Raw genomic sequence first — 20034 nt, 5'->3', positions numbered from 1 at the left:
GGTACGAACACTTCACCCCTAAATATGCAGGAAAATGAACAATACTATTAAGCCCATATGAATCGAATGAATTGTGGCTACATGAAATTAAGTTTACGCTCTATTTAATTCTGTCCCGCTGCTTATATAACATTTGGCATAGAGATTTTTCTTTGATGATTAAAAATATTCTGAGGCTTTTAATAAAAGGTCTCACAGACTGAATTGCAGGGCACCTGTGAGGCACAGCTAATAATGCTCTAATGGATGTTAGCATCGTAACGCTGTCAATTCTTACCACACTGGATAATGGCTGACAGCAGCGACTGTCTAATTCTCCCATTTTGCTGTTTGCACATCTATGATCTAATGCTACTCAGCTCATCATGAATCTGAAAGAAATTAGGCCGCTTTCAAATATCTGTCAGCTGGATGTCTCGGTCGCTTTCAGCACCAAATGCACAAATCTCCGCTCTTTACCACATTGTATGAAGACAAGAGCTGTTTTCACATTTGATCATGCTGCTAAACCCCCTTTTTTTTTAAACGGACCTTGAGGATTTTGAGACTCATGCATGTGGAGTATCAGAAAACGCTCTTATCAAATTACAAAAACGTAACAGAAAAATAAGCATAAATTCTCAGCTGATGTTACAGAATCCCAAAATTGCAAAAAACAGTGAAGAATGCAACAGTTTGAGATACAGCGTCTTGTTAAATCTGTCTTGTGCATTCGTACACACTAAAAATCATCAGTGATTGGGTCACTATATAACAAACATATTATGTTAACTTTACCCAGCAGCACCCATTGGGTCACCAATCAAACCCAAGTTAATAGGTTGTTTTGACCCAGCGTTAGTGTTATATTTATATATAACTATTGGGTTATTTAACCCATCTTAAGTATATACAGTAGCAGTATGGTTGCATACAGTATATTCTATTTCATATTCTACTCTTGCACTTTTTTATATAATACATTTATGACAGTTTTAAGGTAAAACTTAAGCTTTTTGTGTCTAACACCAGGCCACAACAACCCACTGTGTTGGATTTGATTGGTAACTGAATGGTTTCCTTCCAATGGGGGTTAAGTTAACCTAATATATTGTAATATAATATATATATATATATATATTGTCCCAAGCACCAACTGAACCAGTGATTTTGAATGTGTATAATTATATAATTTGTCAATATATCAATGTAGTGCTGAAACAAAAAATATTAGTCAATTTAAAGACAAGTATTCTGATCAATTAATTGTTATTTATAGAGCTGTAACTTACAACTATTTTTATTATCAATTAGCTTAATCTATTCCAAGTTCTCAGAGCCCAAAGTGATGTCTTATAATTGCTTGTTATGTCTGACAAACATTCTGAAACACAAAGATATTCCATTCCATCTGTAATGACATAAAACTGAGAAATCCAGAAGATTCTCACATTTGAGAAGCTGCCTGGAACTAGTACATTTTAAAACTAAAAAACATTTTTGCCTAATGAATGACTTAAAAGATCCCAAATTCACAAAGTCTATGATTAATTGTTTCATAACTATTTATATAGTCCAAAATCACAAATGGTTTTACACTCTGTTCAGCATACAACCCCCCTATCCTTAGACCCTCAATTCACATAAGGAGAAAGGGGATAAGTAAGGACAGACGGACATGCCATAAATGTTGTATGAACATAAAAGTAATTTATCAAGCAGAGTTCTCAAAATATTCTCGGGGTCCAGCTTCTCAAATGCAAAATGTGCTGCTTTTCTCTGTTTTATAGTTGTAAATGTAATATCTGCTGAACAAAACAAGATATTTAAATATGTCACCAGGGGATATGGGGAAATTGTGATCTTCTGACCTTTTATGGACTAAAGGCTGAATCAAAACAATAAAAAAAAAAAATCAAAAGATGAATTGTTGATAATAATTCGTTTCAGCCCTATATAAATCAGATTACAGAAGGAGCTACAGGTCATCCTCTATAACTTTATATGCAGTCTATGGTTAGAGAACAACTCGCAGGTTGAATTTCTTACTGGATTTATACTTTGTTTCATGAAACTGATCATTTGAAAAGTTAACCTATGATATTATTAGTTTTACAAGAGAGAAGTTTAGAGGAAACTGTGGGCGTTTTGAGCAAACTAATTGAAATACTGGAAGCCTGTTCTTTATTTGATACAGCGCTGATCAGTCATGCAGAGGTGTGCGTAGTCCCTCCGTTGACTTCAGTATCTTAGCACTAAGTTGCATTTATCAAACTCAATTCTGCTCATCAGCTTTCTGGCGTGAATATACAGTTTCCCAAGTCTTGTGAGAGGTAGCTTTGTCAAACCAGACACACAAGTATTGATGTCAAAGATGTGTTTGCTTTTTAAAACGACATGAGATATAAGAGGATTACATGGCTCATGAATATGGCTCATTTCTATCCTCTGATTTATCACCTTTTTTTTCTTTTGCTATCAGAAATCCTCATCTCCATCCATAACAGGCTGCCACACAACACAAAGGCTGATGATCTCGTGCCTGAATACCTGAGATTTAATTTCAGTTAAGAAAAGGAAAAAAAAGTTAAATGTCTTCCGATCAGCTAAATATATCTGTGTGTGTGTGTGTGTGTGTGTGTGTGTGTGTGTGTGTGTGTGTGTGTGTGTGTGTGTGTGTGTGTGTGTGTGTGTGTGTGTGTGTGTGTGTGTGTGTGTGTGTGTGTGAGAGAGGCGAGTGTGCACCAATGCTAATATTCCGACAATGAGGCTCGTTCACAAGCAGCTGCACCTCAGAGAAAAAGAGAAACTGGTTGAAAAGAATAAAATCTATTTTAATGATACGGAGAGCGGTTACTGTTTATTTACCGAAACAGCAGGGAGAGGTGATGATTACCGAATATCACCTTGTCAAAAACATCACTGAAGTATAGAGGTAGGTGATGCTATTTATACTAGACAAAGACACAATAAAAAAAAAAACACACTGATACGTTTCTCCATTATTTACATCTTCAGACGTGGAGAGAAAATCACCAAGGTATTAAATATCACCATAACACCTGGTTATGTATCGAAACATCAAGGCTTTGGAGTCAGTGTTAATTGTAAGTGCCCATACAAAAAGCTGTCTGCATGATGAGTAGACCATTTTCCCATGTCACAATCTAAATATATAGAACAGTTTTCCTTCGCCACCCTGTCTTTAAAACAGGCAGGCAAAACAAATCAGGGCCAGCTTGCACCGGAGCCGGGGCTTCGTTTGCCATTGATTTATATCTTAAACAACCTCTCCTGGTGCTTCTACTGCTAAAGGTGAGACGCACAGCCAGTGTTTGTGACAGAGATGGACTAGGCACGGTGGCAAGAGAGAGAGGGATGATGCGGTTTTAAAAAATGCATCACCATTAAATCAAAGAGTAACCTTGAATGAGTTCAGGCCGGTGCCAGCTCGGTGACACGCTCTGCCCTCAGCGCTCGGTGCCACGGAGCATGCCAAACAGCGGGGAGAGCGAGAGCTGCGACGCTCTGATACAGGTTAGGCCGGTAGTGCTGGGTAGCGGTCCAGCTCCTCGCTAAACAAGGGCACTCATGCTGACATTTTGTCCAAGTTGGAGCTCAACATGTTAAAGACAAACGTATGAAGTCTGAGGGAGGGAGGGACGGAGATGTCCTTGCAAACTGCCTTGGAAAAGTTGACAAAATAAATCCTTTTTAATCACTTGGACTTTGTGCTAATCAAAAAATGTGTGCATAGGTGGTGCAGATACAGAAACCACTGGCTCAACATATGTGACGGCTACCTGATGTTAGACTAAAACCTGCTCTGACCTTTTCTCTTTGTCTCCGTTTAATTGTTGCTTATATTTAAAAAATAAATAAAAAAAAGGGTTTAGGGTAAAGAAATGCTTTCATAATGACAAAATACCTAATGTAAATATGAGGTTATACTTTTATTATTCTTGTTGTTTGCTGCAAGACAAACTCCCCAAGCTTTTACATTTAGCGGTTTTAGCAGAGCAGACTAACTAAGCATTAAAATGTAGCCTAGAGGAGGAAAAATTAAACCCCACTGGTCCTACAGCTACAACAGCTGAACTTTACATATTACTTGCTCATGCAGATTACTAAATCAAGGACCTACATTTATGTACGCTTTTTAATAAAGCACTAAAGCCTCAGAGGAAATTCTTTATTGAGATGCCTGGTAGAAAGGCTTTGCAGCTGCTGAGTCCCACCACAGTACCCATATTTTCAGTAAATAATGTCTTCTGGGCCGTTACGGTATACATAAAACAGTTACCAGTGCATGAGGACAGGCTCAAGTAGTGTGCATACATTAGACATAAAAATACCTTGCAAGAAACATCCTTTTAGATTAGATTTCTGGGCAGAAACTATCTGCGGTATATAACTTATTTTTAAATCTAACCATTCATGGAGACATGTCATCCATCTATCTCGGCCTCCGGCTGCAGTAGTTCCTCGACCATGAGTGGCTGCTGCAGCTGGGCTGTATTTCAGCATGTTGAAGTGCATGGAGAATTCCCATGAAGGGTAAGGGATTATGGATTTTGGCCTCTAAGCTGCCTGGATGCCCAGTGAGGATGTCTCTGAGCGTAGTAATCTTCAAACACCACGCAGAGTGATGAGTGGGCACTGAGGAGTTCTACTCAGGATCTAAATGTGTTCCAGCAAGTTACTGGTGTGTGTGAGAGAGAGAGAGAGAGAGAGAGAGAGAGAGAGAAAACACCATTTGGTGCAGAAATGGAAAGGATCGACTCAGTGGCTCCTCCAGGCAAGAGACGCTTTTGATCCTGTGACCCGTTTTGAGCTATAGTCTGTGTCGAAAACTCGCGCCAAGCAAGGGATCACATTGGAGTGGTGCAAACGTAAATGTCATGGTTCCCCATCACCACACATAACTGCGGATGGAAAAAGTCAATTGAGCAATTTTTGGGGTCAGGTCGGGCACTCTCGGGGGGTTGCAAACATTCATATTGAGGGCACATAAAGTCTAGTTTAGACTGTGTCCCAGAAAAATGGGACTCAATGTGTTGGCCATTCTGGCATCAGCTGGTGTACAGTAGATGACAGTGAAATATGAAAGAAGTTGCACTTAAATACAAAGAATATCTCTCGCATGAAGCACAGAACACAAGTCAGAGTAAGGAAATGTCAGAGGAAATCAATAGTGACGCACGTCCCTGATCAATATCAGAAAGGAATTTCTCTGACTCTGTCCTGATTGAATTAAATCCCCAACAGCATCACTTAATTTAAGGCCCTGATTGTTGTCCTGTCTTATTAAAGTGAACTCAAATTGATTCGATACCATCTTGGATCTGAAGATAAGGTGGGTAAGTGCAGGAGGAGGATCAGAAGGGGTGAAGGACACCAGTCTTTATGGAGATGATATCTTCTCCTTAAGAGACACGTCTATCCATTTGCTCGTATCAAAAGCCTTGAGATGCTGTCAGAGGTCAGGGTTTGGAAGGGTGCCGAGGCAAGCTGGAGAACATCGTTTGGGAAATCAGACTGTATCACAATACTAAAGATGCAAAATAACCTAATAAACACAGCATTCGTGTTTCCATATTGCATAGCAGATGGAAAGGAACTGTATTGTGCAGAAAGTGACCTCAGGGTGTTCAAGGATCAAATGGTTTAACGTTCCTTTGGTGATAACCACATTAAGTCTACAAAGCTCTACATAAAACACCCTTTCCAAATATAAATTCACAATATACTGTTTAAATGTACTTCATAGTGCTGATCAGTAAAATTGTCTGTATGCTGCTCACACACACACACTCCTCGTGACTGTGCAGCACAAATACTGTCCAAGGCTACAAACAGGTACATCAATTTGAAGCAAGACAAGAAATACCCTTTAGGTGACAACAAAATGTACATGCTATTAGATCAGCTGCAGTATAGTGTGATGAAATAAATTGAAGCCAACAGATGAAAGCTCGGGGCCCCAAACAGGAGAGAGGAGACTATTAAAGGTGCACTACACTCCTTTTATGTTACACTGCCATCCTTTGGACAAATACAGAACTACATGCTGGTGGATGTTTCAAGTGCAGAGTGATGTTGGTCTGCAGAGAGAGCACTGACCTTTAACAAGATTTGATCTAATATAGAGTAGGGCTGCAACTGACAATTGTTTTTCTTTATCAATTAACCTACCTACAATTTTTTTGATTCATCAGTTAATTGTTTAGTCCATAAAATGTAAAAAATAAATAAAGCAGTCACAAGTCCAAGGTGTCTTCAAATGTCTTGTTTTGTCCGACCAACAGTCCAAAACCCAAAGCAATTCAGTTTACAACGATACAAGACGGAGAAAAGACGCTAATTCTTACAATGAAGAAACTCGATCCAGAGGATGTTTGGCAATTTTTCACTATTTTTGCTTGACATCAATTATAATCAAAATAATGGCAATTTTTTCTGTTGATCGACTAATCAATTCATCGTTTCAGCTCTAATAAAAGATACTTCATAGCTGTCAAACATTCCTTCAAAAATCCCTTTTTACAATGAGGGAACATTGAACTTTCAGAACAAAATTTGCACCATACAATTTTACACTCTATGAGCAGTCTTTTAAGTGGACCAAAATTGTTGAGTTGAAGGCTGTAAAACCAAAATAAAATGGCGCTAAACTCTCCGTAGAGCTGAGGGGAACTGAAGAGTCGGGTGATAATTCTCTGTGTTCGTCACTACAAGCAACACCTAACATATACCACATTATCTGATCCACTGTTAATTTAAAAAAAACTATTTGTGCAGAGGAGGTTTAATGAGAACTTGAAAGTGACAGGAAACCTAACCAATGCTGATGAGAGGGCACAAAGTTAAAGCTATAGTGCGAGACTATTTTATATTAATGAACGTCCATTACATTCAAGCCATTGCCAAATGAGTTGATGCAAAACTAATTAAGACTATCAGCTCCACAAAGCTCTCTCTGTATTTCTCAGTATGGCTATGTTTACAAAATGGTGCAGTTCGGTGACTCGGCAGCTCGAGTGATGCGTTTTACGTCACCGCTGAGAAACAGCTCATTATACCCAATTTCCACAGCTTCACACTACTCTCCCTCTCCACTGTCTCTCTGTCAGACTGATTTAGTTTTTGTTAAACATTATTCTATATTTTTATTATGTACTGTATTGTGTATACACACCATTATATTGATATATTTATTATATATAATGTACTGTATGTATTGTGTTATACTATGTTACTACATTTCACCTTATACTATATTATGTTTACATGGTATAAGGTTTTATTACAGTATATATTATTAAACAGACAAACAGTATTATTCTGGTGTATGCTGTTTACATCCATTTAACCTTGCTGACTTTGCTGTTATTACTCGGAAAATGTTTTATATTCCGGTTGTACCATGTAAAGCAACTTTGTAACTTTGTTTTGAATAGTGCCTTTTAAATAAAGTTTATTTCTTTTTATTAGTATGTATGTATGTATGTATGTATGTGTGTGTGTTTGCACGAGACAAACCTCTGAACGTGGTGCGCGCGGCATCAGGGAAGCTCACCCTGAAATGACGTCAGCCGTGCGTACACATACAGCAGGGCCTACAGCCAGAGCTGCAGTTCGAGCAACGATGGAAGGAATATAACGATCTTTTTTTTTATACCTTATCAGGTGCGTTTGCAACATTCTGTGCTTTTATTTTTATATTTTTATCATTTATGTTGTTATATGTGTGTGATTTTCAAAGGGCGACGCTTGCTTTCCGCAGTGAGTCAGTCGTTGTGTTTATTCTGGTGCGGCGCGGCCATAGACATGTTTTATTTTATTGCTATGGGCGCGGATGTATTGTACTCATATTGAGATATATGCGCGGGTTAATTCATATACAGTATAAACACATATTGACCACAACGCATTTCTTCTTTGTTATTTGGGTGCCGCGTTTATTGCATCGCACCATAACCCATCCCGTTAAAATGAGTCGTGACGCGCGAGTTGTACGTAAAAATGCTCATCCCTGATGGACAGCAGGTGATGCCTCTCAGTTTTGTTGTTTTTAAATCTTTCCCCCAGACGCTAAAAAGCTACACTGGTGGTGAAAGATTCCCTGGTTAATATTTGAAAGGATGGAAATACAAATAAGACCTCAGTCACACCTTATTATGACTTATAGAAACAGAGGTCAGTAATGTAAAATTCAGTCAGTAAGTTTGAGTCACCTCTTGTTTAATAAATAAATTACATTTTGAGGTAATTTCCATTTTAAACTACTTATACTTCTACTCCACTACATTTCAGAGGCATGTATTGTTTAGTTACTTCATAGATTTAGATTATGAATACAAAATATGCATCTACTAATAAGTTATGAGATATTATAGAGTAGGCTACCCATAAAGTAGTTACATTTAGCTCCACCTTAACAAGCTGCTACATTAAAGTGATGAACACATTAATGCATCAATGATGATAATCCTGTAACATGATATATATGTTTCTGAAATTGGCCATTCTGCATATTGACTACTTTTACCTTTGGTACTTTGAGTACATTTTGATAAATGAAAAAAATAAAAATAAAACATAAGGTCAAATATTGGTGGAAGGCCCCTGGGCTTTGAAAAATAATCAGTAAATTTTTGTGATGAGTTCGACGAAAAGCAAGATGTAGTCAGCACAGGTGAAATCTGATCTTGTTTCTTTGTTCCGGTCAAAACTCAGGCAGCAGCTGAGATTTGAATAAGCTTTAAACAAAACAGAGGTTTTTCAAGGGAGCGCCCAACAGATGGACTCAGCTCACGCTACAACTGACAGGCTCGGTTGTGACATTAAAGTTATGATGAAAACACTTGATTTCACCAAGTAAATATTCTGTAATGTATTTACAAGAATAGAAACTTTCTGCTGACTTTTGTTTGCTAAAAATGTGGGGAAATGTAAAAGAAAATGTGTTACAACTGCCCCCCCAGGCCCTGCTACGTATTCCTCACTACATCTGTTATCCAGTAGGTATTTAAGTTGCTCTGCTTTCTCCACAGGTAATCTAAAAAAATGGAGGGAGCAAATTAGTGAGTATATACATACCTCTCTGTTTTTAACCAATAAATAAGTTTATAAAGTTCATTTTAGGAAAGCACCAGTCACAACATTGGTCCAATCTCTGCATCATTGCAGTGGCTACTCCCAAGACTATCTTGACCGCTTCATCCAAAGTCAAGACTCATCTGTGGTGAACAAGTTCCAGCAGAAGTACTGGAAAACCAAACAGACGCTCATTAAGGTCACCGGGAAGAAAGAGGACGAACATGTGGTGGCGTCAGATGCAGATCTGGACGGCAAGCTGGAGGTGAGGAGGAATATGAAAGTGTTGTAGTTTTACTGCATTTTTAAGTAACTCAAGGAACAGAAAGTCAGGCCGCAGTTGCGTCACAGAAACATTAACAAACACTGGAGATACTTTCCCTGTGGCGGACTCTGCAGTGACTAAAATGGCTTTTTGATTCACGCGATGCCAGTATTTGCTTGAGGCTTAAAACGTACATTAGGCTGCCTCTCCTAATCCCCATCATATATGCCTCCATTTCAGTGAAGTGAATTTAAGGCCCGAAATCGATACCTCATAAAAGCTGGAACATCCTGCCTTAATTTAGGCCAGGGCCTTGATAAGCATTGTGATGAACTGGATATTTACAAACGTACACGCCAGATCACAGCTCATGTTTTCAAAGCTTTGATGTGACATTTTAACACTTCCTATTTTGACCTCATAGCGTTGCATCACATCCACGGTTGTAGATATAGCTTAAAATCAATAAAGTATCATAGACCTATATCCGTTATTTGTCTTTCTGAAAATAACTCATAAGAAAGGAGCTGTACTGTACAGAAAGTGACTTCATATTCAGACAGTGTACTACACAACAAGTCTTACTTAACGGAGAATAACTTCCACAAGGATCAGGCATTTGGGGTTTACGCTGATTTTCTTCTAATCTGCAGGTCTTCCACTCCATCCAGAGAACATGCATGGAGCTGCTTAAAGTCATCGAGCAGTACCAGAGGAGGATCTGCTGTAAGTATTTGGTGGAAATACAATCTCTAAATTATGAGCAGTCCACAAAAGGGGGTTTCCATGCAAGTTTGTATTCCAGAAAAATCCGTACTCCATTAAAGTGATGGCTCGGAGTAATTCACCCTAGGGTCCTTTGCACCATGACCTCGAGCCAAACACCCCCCCCCAGAAGCTATTTTCACCTGGGTCTTACATTGGAAGAGTTAGCTAGAGTAGCGTTATCAGCTGAATAGCTTAGCGCAGGGGCTAACGGACCCACGTTTGTATCTCGTAAATTACCCTACTAATAATGCCCGAAATGATACCAAACGTCTACAAGTAGTACAAATAGGTTATGCTCTCATAAAACGATGGATTGGAAAGTTTGTAAGTACACCAGAAGTTTATGTAAATAACACTTGCCTGCTGGCTTCTGCTCTCTGCTGTTGTTGTTGCTGCGGCAAGACGAGTGCTTAGGAACGTCTACAAATTACAACACCGAAAAGAGATGCACAACAAATATTTATTAATTTAACTTTTTTTTATAGTAAGTGCTGTAGTATAACTAGCAGGAGACAAGTAATAGGTAAGTAGTTTTGGAGACATTACCTTATTTAATCATTGAATTAATAAATATTTTTGTTGTAACTCTTTCGGTGTAGTAAGTAGACCTAAGCACTCGTCTAACTGCGAGGTAGCGCAGCAGCAGTAACAGAGAGCTGAAGAGAGCGGAGCTAGTTACAAACTTGTCTGGTGTACTTACAAACTTTCCAATCCATCGTTTTATAGAGCATAACATATTTGTACTACTTTAGGCGTATTGGTATCATTTCGGGCATTATTAGTGGGGTAACTTACAAGATACAAACGTGGGTCCATTAGCCCCTGCGCTAAGCTAATCAGCTGATAACGCTACTCTAGCTAACTCTCCCAATGTAAGACCCAGGTGAAAAAAGCTTCTGGGGGGGTGTTTGGCTCGAGGTCATGGTGCAAAGGACCCTAGGGTAAATTACTCCGAACCATCACTTTAAACGCTTTGTTTTAGAGTTGCAGCATGTAAATATTAGATCTCATTTATAAGAGTTGTCATTAACCGTGGACACAAAAACATGAATATCCAACCATTGCGTTTCATAAACTTGTCATAAAGAAGAATGTCCAGAACATAAAACACCATCGGAAATATTTCAATTAAAAACTACATTTACCATTATCTACTGTGCAGTTCTTTCCCAAGAGGAGAACGAGCTGGGTCGTTTCCTGCGCTCCCAGGGTTCGCAGGATAAAACCAGGGCTGGAAAGATCATGCAGGCCACTGGGAAAGCACTCTGCTTCTCCTCCCAACAGAGGTAGGCAACATACAAATCATCAGTGTATGTATGACATATGTATGCCACACCCTCATGAAACATCCAGATAATTCATAAGAAAGTTACAGCTGGACTGGAAAATAGTTTTACGTAAAGGTCTGTCAACTTTATCACATAAAATCCCAAAAAAGGATTAGGGAGTGTCTTATTTGTCCGAATATAATCCCAGAGTTAGGTATGCTAGGAAAGTCTCACCAACAGGATTTGAACAATCTTATTAAAGCAGAAGACGTTTCCTAAACAGCAGATACACACTCACTCTTACAGAACTAGGATTGAGTTTATTTGATTTCTGAATCTGTCATAATCTGCCTACTAGACAAATGAGGCAAAACAACCACACATTAATAATACTCAAGTCAAGTGTTAAATTATGATGCTATCATATTACAGCTATTGTGATACCCTGAGAATACTGGCAAATAATTGCAAACAAACGTGACAGACAGGTTTGGTAGCCTCTGTGTGCTGCTAGTGATTTTGTTTCTGCTGGCGTTTCTTAAAATTAAAGATTACTACTTATCCTTTGTTTAGAGTTTGCTTTGTTTGTTTTTTTACTGAGAGGGACAAACACAAGTTGGTTAAACTGATTCTTCCAGGGGCCTTTCGTTGATGCTACTATTTGCTTTTGCAAGACACTGCCAACCCTTTGCCCTGCTGAGGTTGGAAGCGCATTTTCCTTTGAGACTTCAAATCATTCAGCAGATTGTATTATGCACTATAAAAGGCTATATTAATAATACTATAATAATACTTCATTTAAACACTACATCCTGTACAGATTGGCTCTGAGGAACCCTCTGTGCCGTTTGTACCAGGAGGTCGAAACATTTCGCTATCGAGCGATCTCAGACACGTGGCTGACCGTGAATCGAATGGAGCAGTCCAGGACCGAATACCGTGGAGCGCTGCTTTGGATGAAGGACGTATCTCAGGAGCTGGATCCAGATACTCATAAACAGATGGAGAAATTTCGCAAGGTTTGTCTGTCACACAATACATGAGGCAGAATCAAAAGGTCAGACAAATGAAGCTTTTCACAGCAGACATTTTGACATGTCATAACAGAAAGCACAGGTAACTAATAACGTAAGTAATAGCCCCATTACGTGGTAGTTTTCAGTGCTCCATTTTATTATTTGCAGCTGTGCTTTTCCGGTGTTCTGTGAAAAATGTCTATTTACCTGTACACAATATATAATACATCAGTTTGACAATGAATTGCGCTTTTGTTAAATGAATGTAATGGCTATTACTCAGCTTGCAATATCAATCAATATAAAGTTTTTTTCTGGCCAGAGCAAAATAAAAATGGAAGAAATGTCAAAAACCTGCCAACACAGTGTGTGGGAGAAAGGTAATATATTATGTCTGCTCCAACAAGCTATCTGCTGTAGGACTGCAACTAGTTCTTTATCATTAATTACTGAAAATTATTTTTTCAATTAAATATTTGGTCTGAAAAAAATTTCAGGAAATTGTGGAAAATGTAAATCACAAGCTCCCAGATCCCCAAGGAGACACCTTCATATGTTCAGCTCGTCTTTATCAAGGAATTCAAAATATCATCACCTAACTTAGTAATTGACTAATCCTTTCAACCCGGATTTTCTTGCAATACCTAAGGCCACACAAGTGGCACAAAGCGGGAAGACTGTTCCAAAATAATGCCACTAGAGGGCAGGACGCACCAGCAAATGTTCTTCCCTTGGTTCAAACTATATTGTACAAATCAAGAACCCAGTATGCTTTTTTTCTGCCTACACTTGCACAAACGTGAACTCCAGTGTTTGTGTTTTCACTGTTCAAACCTGTGTGATACATAATACTGGGTGCTTATCTTCAGTTGGGACATTTTCTTATCCGTTACATATCTCAGGTTCAGGCCCAGGTGCGCACTACCAAAACAGGCTTTGACAAACTGAAGAATGATGTCTGCCAGAAGGTTGACCTGCTGGGAGCCAGTCGCTGCAACCTCCTCTCTCACGTTTTAACCACATACCAGGTATACCACAAATTCCAGTTGTGTGCATACACTCAATTGATCTTAAATAGGGGGTTTTCATTGGCTCTACCACATGTGGTTAAGCCAAGAAGGAAGACAAACATGAAGGGAACAAAGACACTGCATGGAGATTTAACTGTCAGACCACGCGAGGAGACACAAGAATAAAATGAACTGATGTGAATAACTTTAAACGTGACCGGCTGAATATGTGGCCGCGGCTTGTTCTGCGGTTTCAGACAACACTTCTGCACTTCTGGGAGAAGACATCCCACACTATGGCGGCCATACATGAGAGCTTCAAGGGCTGTCAGCATTATGAGTTCTCCACACTTAAGGTCAGAGCTCATCTTGACCTGTACAGATGAGATCTAAATTCAGACACTGCCAAAGTACTTCTATATCTTGAGAATGGGCCAATACCTATAATCAGTGACTTGGTTATTCTTTCAGACCTTACAAGGCCCCATGGACAAGCTGGCTAAGAAGAAGGGAAGGAAGAAAATTAAAGCAAATGCCGCAGATGGAAAGAAAGCCGAGACCACAGACGACCAGTGAGTTCTCTCATCTTGATCTTTTCGTATGCAGGTAGACTAAACACGTGCATGCCAGTGGTAAAAAATTAGAGTATGTTTATAAACACTGAACCAGTCTGGGCTTTTTGTGTAAAATGTTAAACTGATCTTCCGTTTGCCATATCTACAGACTCATCTCACTAGTAAATGAAAGCACCAGTGATAAGACCAGAGAAGGTAAAAAGAAAACAATATGTTATTATAATAGTATTTTATCCTATGGGAATACATTTAGTTCATAAAATGTACAAAAACAGTGAAAAATTTGTTCCCGGAGCCCAATGTGACGTCTTTAAATTGTTTGTTCTGTCTGACCAACGGTCAAAAACTCAAATATATTTAGTTTACAATCATATAAGACTAAGAAAAAAAAAGCAAATATTAAAATTTGACATTGGCATCAGTTATCAAAATAGTTTCTGAATTTTTTTTGCTAATCGATTCAGCTCTTGTTCATTTAGAAATATCAAGATTCCTTAAACACCTATACCTACCATTTACAAAAACAAAGCAATGCAGAAGACAAATGCAGATTTTTGAGAAAATGTTAGAGAAACAAATGTAAGTGGCTAAAAGAAATCATCAGTATCGTTATCGTATTATTATATAATGATGCATTATTGTTTGAGTCCTCTGATTCCCCTGCCTGGTCACTGTAGGGAATGGAGATCATCTCTCTGCCTATCCAGAGTTAGAGGGAGAGGAGAAGGACAGCATGGCCTTACTGAATGAGATCCTGGGCAGTATGTCTGTGAATGAGGGAGACTTCTCTCGAGAGTGGACGGATGTGTTTGGAGACACCGAGGAGGGAACGAGCACAGCATCAGGCAGACTAGCGGAGACACAGCAAAAGGAAAACTCCTTCTTTCTACCATCTCAGCTGTTGGACCAGAGCACAAATAATCTGCATTCTTCCCTCTCAGGTCAGAACATACTACTGTGTGTGAATTTGTCCTTGTGTGAGCCCAGACTGATCTCATGAAGTGGCGTATGTATGACACGTCAATTCATATGCCATTATTGGCATACTTTTTTAGCGCGTTTATCAACGCTGTGTGGCCTCCGTTGACTTAGATTACCTTGCGATTGCGTATGAATTGACGCCGTAGCGAGTAGTATGAAAGGGCGAAAATCCGCGCAGGGAGGTTGGTTGGGGTGGAGGATGGTTAAAACACAAGACATTCACCCAGGCGAGCGGGGATCGCGTCCCGCATGTGACTTTGTGTCCCGCGTGTGATGCTTCCTTTCCACGTTTGTTGTTTTCCTGAACCCAACCCTGTTCTTTTCCTAATCCCAACCGTTTCTCCGTTTCTTCTTTTCCTAAACCCAACCATAGCCTTGCGATAACACGCCACGTGGCTTTAGAAAGAGCCATGTGGCGTGTATGTTTACGCTGTGACGTTGCAGACTGCCGTCCGCAGTATAAAGCGGTAGACATACACGCGGATAGCTCAAAATGCGTACAGATAACATACAATAGCCACTTGGCGTACTTTGAAAGTGGCGTGTATGTCTACGCGAAGTCATGATATCACGTTGGTGAGCCAGACAAGAGTGAACCATAAACCTATAAATTGTACGTATAGGTGCAAGATTAAGCTTTTTGTATCAAAATGAGACAAGGTTTCCACCATTCTCTTCTGCCTAAACTTTTAGCCACCAATATCCTTATTTAATGAAGTACTTAGGAGAAAGCAATATGCCTGAAAACTAAATAAGTTCCATTGTTTTTCCATGAATAAGTGCATTAACAAATGCAAAAGAAATTGCTGCTTTTCCCCAATGTAGCCAATTATTTCCACACATAGAAAAGTGGCTTTATCAAACCCCTGTCTGTCAATGTAATAGAAAGAAGGCTATAATAACATGGCATTTAGATTTGCTTACCCGTAGGTAATTGCCAACTACTTTCCATTTCATCTGGGCCTGGGCACTGGCTGCTGGCAGCCCGTCTGGTTTTGTTGGTTTACAACTTGAAGGGTTGCGAGTAGCCTCGCTATGAAGCTATAACAGACGTGAAACCCTACAGTATGCATTTCCTGGGTGAAATCACGAAGCTGACATTTCAGTGCAGCATAACAGGTCTGACACTAATTTGAATCGAATAAAGCTAGTGGTTTAGATAAGTGTGACAGTAAACTATAATTCCTGCATGGCTCAGAGTCAGAGCATAGCATAGTATCAATAGGAAAAAGAAGTAAGTCTAGAGGATAACTCCAGTGAATGAGAACAGGTTGAGGAAAAGCATACGGTGTATGGGATCTGAGGCAGGCAAGATGGGGATTAGATTTGAAAGGGAAGCCAAGAATCCAGCTGGTCAACAAAGCACGCTCTGCCTTTAAAAAAAAAAAAAAGTTGTCAAACCATATTCAACCTGCTTTAATTGAATTGGTATCAAAGCTTTAAGTGCAAATTGCAGGACCACAGAGCAGAAACAATCACAATAGGTAGTCCCAGGAATTGTCAACAGAATTCAATCAGGACTGCCTAAATGCACAGAACTTGGTAAAAGTATAGAACGATTTTAAAATCACTGAATGAGCATAAAGCCAATTCAAGCTGTAATCATTCTTTAAGTGCATGAAGGAGCGCACACGGGCAAGGACTGCAAGTAGTGTAGTAGTTTAAAGTGCAAAATCACTTTTGGCAGCATGCAAGGAAAACATAAGGCATTTACTGAAAACTAATTTAACACTTCCACCTATGTGCTCTCAAAACTTGTCTTGCACCTACCGATTTACATTCAAATTCATTTTGCTATTGCTAAACCACTATATATTAAATGGAGAAAGTGATGCAGACTTTAAGAACAGTTCATTAAACTAATCTGGGGTACTGGACAGGAAGAACCTTGTTCAAGAGGCTGATCTTGAGAACTTAAGGACCAGAGGTTTTGGGCTGTTATCAAAGATCTTGCAGGAAGAATAGCGTAGGTGTAGCACTTCTCAGATTTTGGTGATATGGCGGAGTACAGGGTTCATACGCATTTTAACCAATACTTTTCCATGACTTTTTGGCAAATTTCCATGACTATGTAATCCTGAAAATGTCAGTCGACATTATACAATAAGAATAAAAATCTGTGTTAAAGTTTACCCTCAGAGGTTTAACAATAAAATTAATGACAATTTATGTGGTAGTGGGATTCGTAATATCACACCCCGAATAGAACGTTGAGGTTAGGACGACGTGAAATACATTTATTAATCACATATTATTATGCTGTGTTAAAAAAAAAAAAATTCCATGACTTTTCCAAAACTTTCTGGCTCTTTTTATGTTTCCAAAACCTTTCCAGGCCTGGAATTTGCATTTTTCAAATTCCATAACTTTTCCAGGTTTTTTCAAAAACGTATGAACCCTGGGAGTAATCAAAGAAGTCACTCATGCAAGAAGCATTACATGCGCAGTAGAGACCAAAGCTCACAACCTCCATTTAACCTAAAGATTGGAAACCAAAACAGGCAAATCCTGAAAAGAATCTGGCTCACAGTAAATAAAAAAAAATAAAGTAAAAGTAAAATGGCTTGAAACCAAGAATGTAAAACAAAGCTATAACAAATCTTCGAGAAGGAAAACCCCCAGATCCTCATGAGTCAAGCACATTCAGATGCATCCAATAAGACCTGAAGCTGCAGTTACACTCAAAGCTTTTAAACTAAAACAATTTAAAACATTTCTGAAGGATTTTCTCATAAAAAAAAAAAAAAAAAAAAAAAGGTTTTATTCATTCAAAAATTTTGTACAATAGTGGGGGGTACAATAAAGGCAACACTAGTAGAGGATGCTGGAACTGAAATACCATAATGTACTAAAATACCCAGAGGATTCAAAGAGTTATTTGGTCCTTTAAGCCAGCTGGACCCATTTGTTTGATTTCGGAGCAGATTGTTTGTTACAATATTCTAAATCAACAGCACATTCCAGTGTCTTCCCTGGTGGGGTTTAGTGTTGCTAAATACTGCATTTTGTGGAGACACAAAGGGATAAAAGCTAAATAAATTTGCCCGAAAGACCTCAAAGTTGTAATTGCAACTTCTGGCCTGTATCTAATAAACCACTAATAATGTCAGATGTGATTTTGCTGTAATAATTGTTTTGATTATTGCCGTTTGTGTGTCTATTACACAACATTCTTCCACATCGGCAGCGAGTATGAAGAGTGTGAGGATTTATTTGTTGGATCATGCTTCGGCACATTAAGCGTCCCCAGTTGATTCATTTAAAAATCTTCGTCTCCATTTTCAGATTGGGCCGGGATCATTCCACAGCCTGTCGCCCAGGCAACGGAGCACTCCTCTGGAGCCAGTCAGAACCCTTCTAAGCCAGCAGTGAAAGGTAGGACCAGGGCAAATGAGTAAAATGGATAAAAAGTCTTAAAAGAAAAACATTAACTGATTCAAAGAGACGTGTCCAACTGCAACTGGTATTTATTGGCACCTTTAAAGAATTTGTGGGTTGTTTCCATTCATAATGGTGGCTATCAGCCAGATGCAGACTTTTACCGTATAAAAGGGAGGTGTTTGTATTTTCAGCAGTGTCTCCGAGTGACATTTACCCTTCATAACTCATTTTACAGAGAAAGCAGGGATGTCCAAAGATCTCTCAGCGTGGTTCAACCTGTTTGCCGACTTGGACCCCCTCTCAAATCCCGATGCCGTCGGCAAAACTGACACAGAGCACGAACTTCAAAATGCATAGTTCTTCCTCAGCGTCATGGTGACCTAAAATGGGCATCTTTGTTGGCGGGTAAAGCAGAGTATAGCTGCCACTGTGACCAGAGACAAATCTGATCCGACATGCACACAAAAAAATATTGTCTTTTCTTAAGACTTCAAGTAGATACAGAGCTGAAGCAAATATTGTGAAAATTCTTCAGGCAAAAAATGCCAAATATTTGTGAGGATTTGCCAATTTATTTATCATATGTGGAAGTAAACTGAATAGCTTTGGTTTCTGGACCGTTGGTCAGAAAATATATTCTAAAATAAAATAATTAGAAAGGGCATTGTCACTTAATCTCAGACAAAAACAGGTAATTATCATAATTAAAATAATCAATAGTTGGATCTTTTTCTTGTTATAACAATATATACAGTAAAGGTCCCTGATTATAATGACACACTGTACTATGATATATTATAAAGATACTTTGAAATGTTATAACAACTAAACTTAGTCAACAAAAAGGCTTGTACATTGTAATAACATTTCATATCAGTTAAGTATCTCATTATACGAGACATACAGTATCTTGTTATGGCAAGAGAAATGTTCTTGTTATTACAAGAAACTGATCAGATTTTTTTCTCTAAAAATTACGCTGCTTTAAAGTGTCCCACTAACAACTACGAGCTCTCATTCTTTTCATTGTGAAAGAAAAAGAAACCTTTACAAGACAACCATATTAATCCTGTTGGCTCTTTCACTTGGGTTAAATATTTAAAAAGGTCCCATGACATGGTGCTCTTTGGATGCTTTTATATAGACCTTAGTGGTCCCCTAATACTGTATTTGAAGTCTCTTTCCCAAAATTCAGCCTTGGTGCAGAATTACAGCCACTAGAGCCAGTCCCACAATGAGCTTTCCTTAGTATGTGCCATTTCTGTGTCTGTAGTTATTGAGGTTGAGGGTGGGGGTGGGGCCTTGACCAATTTCCACTTTGCTCGTTTGAAAGCCATGATGACCTCATAAGGAGCCTTTGAGCTTTAATTTTCTCAAAAGGCACAGCAGGGCTTGGTTTACACCTATCGCCATTTCTAACCACTGGGGGACCATAGGCAGGCTGGGGGAACGCATATTAATGTTAAAAAACCTCAGAGTGAAATGTTCATGCCATGGGACCTTTAATGTTTAGCATTGGATACCTCAGTATGACTTTGGAACAAGAAGCCTTTGACATTGAGCTGCCTTGAAAATCTGTATTCTCTAGAAGCATTCATGCTTTATTTCTGATTCTCATTACTAAAGACTGCACACAGGGAAAAGTACACTAACAGCGGAAAGAAAAGCATCAAAGATCACAGTGCAATAGTT

At 38.9% G+C, this 20034-nt stretch overlaps 1 protein-coding gene across 1 annotated transcript; it reads left to right on the top strand.

Moving 5' to 3' along the window:
- The first annotated feature begins 7564 nt into the window (after positions 1-7564).
- ica1 (islet cell autoantigen 1) lies at positions 7565-19542 on the top strand. The gene is made up of 13 exons (XM_039805391.1): positions 7565-7668; positions 9036-9065; positions 9172-9343; positions 9997-10069; positions 11274-11397; positions 12200-12398; positions 13298-13423; positions 13663-13761; positions 13877-13977; positions 14129-14175; positions 14658-14921; positions 18247-18336; positions 18578-19542. The coding sequence occupies exons 2-13, from the start codon at positions 9049-9051 to the stop codon at positions 18697-18699; spliced, it is 1434 nt and encodes a 477-aa protein (XP_039661325.1). The 5' UTR covers positions 7565-7668; positions 9036-9048; the 3' UTR covers positions 18700-19542.
- Positions 19543-20034: the final 492 nt, after the last annotated feature.

This window comes from Perca fluviatilis, chromosome 7 (genome assembly GCF_010015445.1).
Source record: "Perca fluviatilis chromosome 7, GENO_Pfluv_1.0, whole genome shotgun sequence".
Lineage (NCBI taxonomy): Eukaryota > Metazoa > Chordata > Actinopteri > Perciformes > Percidae > Perca > Perca fluviatilis.
Note: the sequence above shows the minus strand (reverse complement) of the source record. Positions and strands in the feature narration are given on the sequence as shown.

Coding starts and splice junctions, on each gene's coding strand:
- ica1 (XM_039805391.1), top strand. Junction 11,398..12,199: donor TGCTTCTCCTCCCAACAGAG/GTAGGCAACATA, acceptor CATCCTGTACAG/ATTGGCTCTGAGGAACCCTC. Junction 14,922..18,246: donor TCTGCATTCTTCCCTCTCAG/GTCAGAACATAC, acceptor CTCCATTTTCAG/ATTGGGCCGGGATCATTCCA.